Here is a 9,272-nt window from a genome sequence, read left to right as displayed (position 1 = left end):
AATAGGGAGGGTCCCAGAGAGAAAATGGCTTGCCGGAGAGAGCCACAGCTTTGCCGTCTGCCTCCTCAGGCCAAGGTCTCTCTCCTCCGCCACATTACATTAGGCTAAGCTTGATGTAGGCTGGAACATTTATTTAGTTGCTGATTATGTGATAGAAGTACATCAGTCAATAAACAGACCCCCATGGTTATTTACCTAATGTGAATATCACGCAAATAAATAAGCCCCTATCAGGGGACTTAAATAGTCTGGGAAGACTTCCCTGCAGAAGTCACACTTAGAGACATGAAGATGGAGGCTGGCCTGGTGGCTCATGCCTGTAATCCCAGCACTCTGGGAGGCTGATGCAGGCAGATCTCCTGAGCCCAGGAGTTTAAGAGCAGCCTAGGCAACATGGCGAAACCCCATCTCCACTAAAAATACAAAAACTAGCCAGGTATGGTGGCACATGCCTGTAGTCCCAGCTATTTTGGAGGTTTGAGGTGAGAGGGTCACCCGAGCCCAGGAGGTCCAGGCTGCAGTGAGCCGTGATCACTGCACTCTAGCCTGGGTGACAGAGTGATATTTGTCTCAAAGAAAGGAGGGGAAAAAAAAAGAGATGTGAAGAGGGGTCAGGAGCTAACTAGACAAGAAAGGAGGGAAGACCATGCAAAGCAGAAGGTAGAACATGTGCCAACATGCTGTGGCCACAGGAAATAGAACACCTCCATAGGACCCAGAACAGGTTGGTATAACTGCCTCCTAGCACACAGACCAGACTGTCTGGGGTAGGGAAGAGGGAAGGGACTGTCCCCCGGAATGGGGATTCTAAACAGCGGAGGCCCTGCTTTGAAGAGCCTCTCCCCTGCCCCAGAGGCAAAGAATCAAACAGTGCTAGGCTCTCACTGGAAGTGCCTTGAGCGTTGAAGAACAGGCCCACAAGAGCTGGGGATTCAGCTACTCTCAAATCTCCCAGTAGAGCACCCCTGACGCAGAGGACCTTGCCAGGGCAGTGGTAGGCAAGGAGTCTCTCTGCCTCTCTAGGTCTGGCCTCCTTGGGCTCATGATAAACATAGGGACAGGGCCTGGGAACAGAAATTTAGGCTGAGGGGTAGTGTGAGCTCACCCGCCAGACAGATCCAGCTGCCAGGACCCTTCCTGCCCTATATAGAGAGATTCAACTAACATTGCCCACCATCACTGCAAAACAAAAACAAAAAAAGCAAAAACTAAAAACTTTCCACTAGGGATCTGGCCAGCATTTAAGCCCTGATGAATGGGATGAGGCCGTTCTTTCTCCTTCCCTTCCCTGCCCAGCCGAGATAATCAGCTTCTTGGGGATGGGAGTGAAGGGTGAACCTCAGGCTTAATGTGGTCCATGAAAGAGTATATGAAAAAAGGCCTACTAGGGAGAGAGGCCAGTGACCCTTCTTTCATGGATTCTAGTAGGGCAAGGGTTAAGAGGCAGGGCCAGGAAAAGTGCCCCACCCAGGGGAGGGACTGGTATGTTAAAAGGCAAGCAGCTTGAGGAAGAGGAGGGACAGATCCTCCCTGCATCTAAAGGCCTCCTCAGCCTGCAGCTCCAGCTCCAGCTCCAGCTCCAGGTAAGTGCACCTTCTCTGGGTCTATCTGCCTATCTGCTTGTTGGTCTGAACAGAGGGAACCTTCTGCATCATTATGCCATCTCTGGCTGGTTTAACACTGGCCCTGGGTCCCCAAGAGATCTCAACAGACCCTAGCTCCAGTCCCCTTCCCATAACCCACCTGGGCTGTGCCTGATCACAGAATCAAGGAGACACTGGCCTGGGAAGGGAGCTGTAGAGCAGGGACTGTGGAGTTGTGTGTGTTCAGCCCTGACCTGTCCTGTCCTGCCCCAAGCCCACAGAGTTTTCCAAGCCATGCTTCCTGTGCCCTCGATGGGGCCCTGGCTGGGATATCATCATATACTGTAAGTTTGCGATGAGACACTACAGTATAGATGATGTACTAGTCCGGGCACCCCCAGCTCTGGGGCCTGACAAGGAGGGCAGGAGAGATGCTGCAAGCCCAGGAAGCTCTCTGCTAAGCCTATCACAGCCTGCCGACTGCCAGGGCACTTGGGAATGGCAAGGAAACCGTTACCATTACTGAGTTTAGTAATGGTAACGGTTCTCTTGCTGTACCCAGAAAACGTGCAAGAAGAGAACTCAGGACCCTGGAGCAGACTACTGGGAGACTCCAGCTAAAACAAGGCAGGGGTGGGGGCGTGGAATGGGGGGGGTGTGGAGGGAATACATACATTTTCTCTCTCCTGTTGTAAAGAAATAAAGATAAGTCCAGGCACGATGGCTCACGCCTGTAATCCCACCACTTTCAGAGGCCAAGGCAGGAGGATTTCTGGAGCCCAGGAGTTTGAGACTAGCCTAGGAAACATAGTGAGACTCAGTCTCTAATATTAAAAAATAAAAATAAAGAAATAAAATAAAAGGAATAAAGATGAGAACCAGAATGCTTGTCTTTTAACTTTATTAGTATCCAAGATGTGGGGAGAGGGATGGGGTGGGACAGATCAAGAATTGGGGAGCAGATGGGAGGCGCTACCTCACTCAGGAGACTCAAGTCCATACGCAAGTTTAAGGTGAAAGAAGCAGGGGTGGAGAAAGATCTCCCTGTTCACAAGAAGGGCTCAGGGAGAAACTCTGGGCCCAAAGCCAGCTGGAGGCAAGGTGACACTGCTCCCACCAATAGGCCATCTTCTGTAGCTGTGGCCCCAGGCAGAGGAACCACCTGGGAACTGAGCTAAGGCAGGTTCCTTCTTCCAACGGGAAATAGAGCTGGGCAGGGACTGTGCAGACTCAGTAGGGCCACTCCAGCTGGCAGCCAGTCAGTGTTCATGTCCCTCACTAGTTCCTGGAGGGTTCCCTGCCAAGGACCGATCTGGTCAGTTCCTGCCAGCAGCTTGAGCTGGGATGCCCTGGGAGGGTCAGTAGAAGGTGGTCAGTTGAGGAGCTTCACAGAGAGGTGGATGTCAACATCACAGAGGAAGATGTTCATGAGGTCGCGGCTTGCCTCCTGTGCAATCTGGGAGATCATGTGGCCCTTCGGACCAATCAGGAGCCTCTGAGGGTATGTGAAAGAGAAGGAAACCAGGAATGATGGCACATGCCTGTAGACCCAGCCACTCAGGAGGCTGAGGTGGGAGGATCCTTTGAGCCCAGGAGTTTGAGTGCAGCCTGGGTAACAGTGTGACCCCTCTTTAAAAAAAAGAGAGGGTGGCTGGGTACGGTGGCTCATGCCTGTAGTCCCAGCACTTTTTTTTTTCTTTTAGAGACGGGGTTTCACCATGCTGGCCAGGATGGTCTCGATCTCTTGACCTCGTGATCCACCCAGCTCGGCCTCCCAAAGTGCTGGGATTACAGGTGTGAGCCACCGTGCCCGGCCAATCCCAGCACTTTGGGAGGCCGAGGCGGGCAGATCACTTGAGATCAGAAGTTAGAGACCAGCTTGGCCAACATGGTGAAACCCCATCTCTACTAAAAATACAAAACATTAGCTGGACATGGTGGCAGGTGCCTGTAATCTCAGCTACTTGGGAGGCTGAGGCAAGAGAACTGATTGAACCCGGGAGGCAGAGAGGTTGCAGTGAGCTGAGATCGTGCAACTGTACTCCAGCATGGGTGACAGAGTGAGACCCTGTCACAAAAAAAAAAAAAATTTAAAAAAGAGGCCGGGCATGATGGCTCACGCCTGTAATCCCAGCACTTTGGGAGGCCGGGGTGGGCAGATCACCTGAGGTCAGGAGTTCGAGACCAGCCTGACCAACATGGTGAAACCTCATCTCTACTAAAAATACAAAATTAGCCAGGTGTGGTGGCACATGCCTGTAATCCCACTTACTGAGGAGGCTAAGGCAGGAGAATCATTTGAACTTGGGAGGTGGAGGTTGTGGTGAGCCAAGATCACGCCATTGCACTCCAGCCTCAGCACTCCGTCTCAAAAAAAAAAAAAAAAAAATTAGCTGCTCCCAGCTCCTCAGGGGGCTGAGGTGGGAGGATTGCTTGATCCTGGGAAGTCAAGGCTGCAGTGAGCTGTGATCGCACCACTGCACTCCAGCCTAGGTGACAGAGCAAGACTCTGTCTCAAAAAAAAAAAAAAAGAAAAGAAAAAGGAAAAAAGAGAGAAGGACATGGTCCTGCTCTCAGGGCTCACAAGCAAGGGGAAGAACTCCTGTCTAACACAGCCTTGATCTCTCCTCTGAGCCTAGTCTCACTTACCATATAAGATTCTTTGGGCACCAGAAGCTTCTGTTGGATAACCAGCTCCCCGCTTGGTCCTTCCTCCCACACTACCGTCTTCTATACAGGAAGACAACGTGATTAGTCAGTCATACCCCTGGGTATAGGTGTGTGCCTGGTAGAGAGATCCCAGAACCCTTCACTCTGTACCTGCTGCACATTGTAAGGCACCTCCTGGGGCAGGTACTCTAGAAGCTTCTCTCGGATGATGTTGGCACAGATCTCTTCTGGTGTCTGGTTAGTAAGGACTTCACTGTGATACTCCCAGGGCCCTGGCTGGGCCCGTGCTAGGAGGTATTTCTGTGGGAACAGAGGGACTAGATGGGCATCTTAGTCCCAATGAGGACTTTTCTACTCACTTTTGCTTCCAGGAAGAAATCTGAGGGCTGTCTTCATATGGTAGAAACCAAGGGCCATGCTACAGCCAAAACTAACTGACCTTTAGGGTTTGCACATCCTCCTGGCTTAGGGCTGACAACATGAAGATCTCCTGGAAGTGGGGCCAGCCAGTCCTCTGAGGGCTTCCCACAGATTGTGTGTTTGGATCCTTAACTGCTGGGCTGGGGCAATGGGTGCCAGGGTGTGAGTGGAAGGCGTCCCTCATCTTGAGCTTTTTGCCATTGACCACACCTTCAGTGAGGGCTGCCGTGAGCTCCAGGAGAACTGACTTCTGCTTCAGACAATCTACCTGGACATGGGGGACAGGTAAAGGGTGTGTAGTCAGAGATAGGGGACTTAGAGGGAAATAGACCTCCTTCTCAGGTGGGTAGTGCTCACCTTGTTCATGACCAGGATACTAGGGACCTGGGAGAACTTAGTCAAACACCTGAGCAACTGGGGGTTGAGCTGGTTCCGAGTCCACTTGTCTGAGACATCCACAAGAACCACAACTGGAAGTTGGCAAGGCAGGAAGAAGGATGAGAAAATGGTCACTCTTATTCCTCCCACCCTGACAAAAACTTCCATGATATGAGCTCTTGCTTTTGCCCCCCAAACTACCGGGAATGAAAGGCCATAACCCCTGTAAACTGGGCTTAAGATTCCCATCCTGAACCTAACCAAGATCAGCAGATTCCATGCTCTTCCATGGATCTTCCAACAAAGAGAGCTCCAGATGGTGCCTGAGGAACAGACAAACATCAGTCAAGAAGGACCTTGTGACTTAGGCATTTCTGACAAGGGATGTGGGATGGTAAAGGAGTTTTCCAGCCCCTATGATGGAATTTCCCCACCCTCTTTCAGTACCTCCCCCCATCCACCCTCTGATTCCACAGCCATTACCTCTTCTGTTTAACAGGACTGATAATGCCAGGTGTGTCAAGTAGAATCTAAAATCAGGAAAGTGAGATACCCAGACCCCAGGAGAAAAGATTATTACTGGGAAGTGACAGAGAGGCCACCCATGATGTCAGGAGCCTGCCCTCCCTCCCTTCTCAGCCAAGCTGTTACTGACTTTAGGTTTTTTTTAGACAGAGTCTCACTCTGCCACCAGGCTGGAGTGCAGTGGCACAATCTTGGCTCACTGCAACCTCCACCTCTTGGGTTCAAGTGATTCACCTGCCTCAGCCTCCTGAGTAGCTGGGATTACAGGTACCAGCCATCAGTCTCAGCTAATTTTTGTATTTTTAGTTGGCCAGGCTGGTCTCAATCTCCTGACCTCATGATCCACCTGCCTGGGCCTCCCAAAGGGCTGGGATTACAGGCGTGAGCCACTGTACCCAGCCAGGTTTTTTTTTTTTGAGACAGTCTCACTCTGTGGTCCAGGCTGGAGTGCAGTGGTGCCATCTTGGCTCACTGCAACCTCTGCCTCCCACGTTCAGGCAATTCTCCTGCCTCAACCTCCCAAGTAGCTGGGATTACAGGTGTGTGCCACCACACCTGGCTAATTTTTGTATTTTTTTTAGTAGAAACAGAGTTTTGCCATGTTGGCCAGGCTGATCTCAAACTCTTGACCTCATCTGTCTGCTTCGGCCTCCCAAAGTGCTGGGATTATGGACGTGAGCCACCGTGCCTGGGCTGACTTTAGGATTTTACCATTCTGCTTAGTTTTAATTCTAGATGGGATCTGGGAGTAAAATGATACCTGTGAATATATGAAAGATTAGGAAGCAGTAAAGAGAAAATAAAATCTTTCTGACTAGATGCCAGAATAGGGGAAAGTAGACAGAACTGCATCATGCCTAAAGGAAGAAGAAACTCCATTTCCTCAGATAAATGAACGTAAGCATCCTTTTCTTCAAGGTTGATGGTAAGGGAGACCCTCTCAGCGTCACCCTGTCCTGTTTCAAGGACTCCCTTTGTAGGTACCCACCACCTGGGTCTCCTTCTCTGTGATGACCCCCAGAGCTTGGCAGCGAGTGGTATGCACCTTCTTGGAAACAGGGAACACCTGCCAGGGCAAAGGAATCCCAATGAGGTCCCAGATCCCTCCAAGACCATCCTTGAAGACATGGCAAGAAGTAAAAGATAAAAAGGGTAGGAGAGTCAAGGGTGTAGCATACCTTTCGGCCCAGTAGCTGGTTGGAGAGTGTTGACTTCCCTGCATTTGGGGCTCCCAGGAGGACCACTCGTAGGACCCGGGGATTCTCAGGCATATCAGGGTGATGAACCAAGAGGAGATCCTGCTCATCTATATGCAAGTGGGAAGAGGTATGAGACATAGTGGAATCTGGATTTCCCATCAAGTGCTTGTTCCTGCCCACCCACAAAGGGTGACACTTTCTTTGGCCCTGCCCTTAATTTACATTAATTTATAAAGTAACTCTCTTTAAAATATATATTTTTTCTTTTTTTCTTTCCTCCCTTCCTCCCTCCCTCTAAAGTAACTCTCTGAGCCCTTCAGTTTTCTTATATGTAAAATCAAGTTGATATTGATGGTACCTATTTACCAGCTTTTTAAAATTTTTAAAATGTTTTTGGAGATGGAGTCTCACACTGTCACCCAGGCTGGAGTGCAGTGGCACAATCTCTGCTCACTGCAACCTCTGCCTCCTGGGTTCAAGCAATTCTCCTGCCTCAGCCTCCCGAGTAGCTGGTATTGCAGGTGCCCACCACCATGCCTGGCTAATTTTTTGTATTTTTTTTTAAGACAAGTTTTCACCATGTTGGCCAGGATGGTCTTGAACCCCTGACCTCAGGTGATCCACCCGCCTCAATCTTCCAAAGTGCCGGGATTACAGGCATGAGCCACCACGCCTAGCCATTTTTTGTATTTTTAGTAGAGACGGGGTTTCACTATGTTGGCCAGGTTGGTCTTGAGCTCCTGACCTCATGATCTGCCCACCTCGGCCTCCCAAAGTGCTGGGATTACAGGCATGAGCCATCTCACCCAGCCCACCAGCTTATAATTTTTTTTGATGACTATCAATTGTGTAAAACAACTCAGCACAATGCCTGGCACTTAATACTCAAGTACTGTATGTAATTATAATGTGTAGCTGTGCCTGAGAAGTGTACGTGCATGAAAGTAAGCTGGATTACACAAAGCCAGATATTTCCTCAGCTCTCATTCTCTCACCCTACTAAGGGTGCTATGAAGGCTCTGCAAGCTTTCCCAGTCTTTTGTTTTTCTGCAAGAGAGACAGGAGGAAGGGCTAGGGGTCAAAAAGGGAGAGGGCTCAGTCTTTTTTTTTTTTTTTTTTTGTGACGGAGTTTCGCTCTTGTTGCCCAGGCTGGAGTGCAATGGCGCGATCTCCCAAAGTGCTGGGATTACAGGCGTGAGCCACCTCGCATGGCCAGGGCCCAGTCTCTTTATATTATCTCCTTATGACACCATTTTGCAATGACCAGTTTGTGTCCAGCCTCCATACCGGACTCTGTTTGAAGTATAAAGTGTGCTATTTTCCAGGTGTAACTGTGTCATGACAAGTAGATGAGGCCCAACATGCATTATTGGATCAAATTTGCTTCCCATGTCAGGGTGCAGGGCCATAGTTCTGCTTTGTCTGTGGCCCTTCAATCTTATGCTCTTTAGTGGGCGTCTCTGGTTGCGACCAGATCGGTTCCTTCTTCCACTCAAACTGTTATTTCTCTCTTGTGAGATTCTTCACTGCTCATCCCTGTCAGGGCCTCAAAATCGTTTTCTATAAAATAGGATCAAATGCGATATCCCCAGAAAGCTTTCAGTGCTAAAAACGTGACAGTTCCGCGGAAACCTATCAGGGCTCTTTACCTCTGTGCATGGACACCGCAGGGGCGCAAGGAGTCACCGAGCTGTCAGGCTGAGGGAATCCAAGGAAGTGGGCCAGGGCAGAGTCCTGGCCATGACTGCGAGAAGCCGAGGCCAGGCGGGGACCAGAGAAAGCGGAGCCCACGACGCAGGACACGCACCTCCGTTGACAGCCTAAGAGTGAGGGGAAAGAGATCACCCGCTCCCTCGCGACATGAGGGCCCACCTGCCAGACCCTGAACACCGCTTGAACAAGCCCAGCCCCGCGCCAGCTGGGGGCAGCCATTACAGCCGCAAGGCACTCCGGGAACCGACCAGGAGCGCTCTCACGATTGAACAGAGCGGCTGACGAACCAGGGAGTAGGACAGAGGTAGGTCGGCCCAAACCGAGAGCAGAGACGCATGGGATGTGGGCGGCGGGAAGCACCGCTCTGGAGACTGCCCGAGAACAAGGAAGGGGGAAAATGTGTATTTAGAGGCTGTCCAAGCTTGACGGTTGTTTTGGACTGCTATACACAACGTATTTTTTTCTTCTGTCAAAGTTTTGTGAAAGGTCTTTCAGGGGGCCGGGCGCGGTGTCTCATGCTTGTAATCCCAACACTTTGGGAGGCCGGGGCGGGCAGATCACGAGGTGAGGAGTTCGAGACCAGCCTGGGCAACATGGTGAAACCCCGTCTCTACTAAAAATACAAAAATTAGCCGAGAGTGGTGGCGGGCTCCTGTAGTCCTAACTACTCAGGAGGCTGAGACAGGAGAATCGCTTGAACCCGGAGGCCGAGGTTGCCGTGAGCTGAGATCACCCATTGCACTCCAGCCTGGGTGATAGAGCAAGAGACAAAGTCTCAAAAAAA

At 50.7% G+C, this 9,272-nt stretch overlaps 1 protein-coding gene across 1 annotated transcript; it reads right to left on the bottom strand.

The window, feature by feature from the left end:
* Nucleotides 1–2,455: 2,455 nt before the first annotated feature.
* On the bottom strand, nucleotides 2,456–8,780 carry ERAL1 (Era like 12S mitochondrial rRNA chaperone 1). Its single transcript, XM_017542126.2, has 10 exons — nucleotides 8,425–8,780; nucleotides 6,755–6,882; nucleotides 6,565–6,642; nucleotides 5,535–5,581; nucleotides 5,313–5,374; nucleotides 5,031–5,143; nucleotides 4,693–4,941; nucleotides 4,404–4,553; nucleotides 4,233–4,313; nucleotides 2,456–3,078 (listed from the first exon to the last, which is right to left on the bottom strand). Exons 1-10 carry the CDS (start codon nucleotides 8,705–8,707, stop codon nucleotides 2,956–2,958), a joined length of 1,314 nt encoding a protein of 437 aa, XP_017397615.1. The 5' UTR covers nucleotides 8,708–8,780; the 3' UTR covers nucleotides 2,456–2,955.
* Between the last annotated feature and the right edge of the window lie 492 nt (nucleotides 8,781–9,272).

The sequence above is a fragment of the Cebus imitator genome, unplaced genomic scaffold (assembly GCF_001604975.1).
Source record: "Cebus imitator isolate Cc_AM_T3 unplaced genomic scaffold, Cebus_imitator-1.0 Scaffold140, whole genome shotgun sequence".
NCBI lineage: Eukaryota > Metazoa > Chordata > Mammalia > Primates > Cebidae > Cebus > Cebus imitator.
Note: the sequence above shows the minus strand (reverse complement) of the source record. Positions and strands in the feature narration are given on the sequence as shown.

Bases quoted from the DNA above. Each gene is read 5' to 3' on its own strand.
- ERAL1 (XM_017542126.2), bottom strand. From the start codon at position 8,707: ATGGCTGCCCCCAGCTGGCGCGGGGCTGGGCTTGTTCAAGCGGTGTTC. The intron at 5,144-5,312 runs GTTAGGTTCAGG...GCCAACTTCCAG, and splicing joins CATGGAATCTGCTGATCTTG to TTGTGGTTCTTGTGGATGTC. The intron at 4,942-5,030 runs GTGAGCACTACC...CCCCATGTCCAG, and splicing joins GTATCCTGGTCATGAACAAG to GTAGATTGTCTGAAGCAGAA.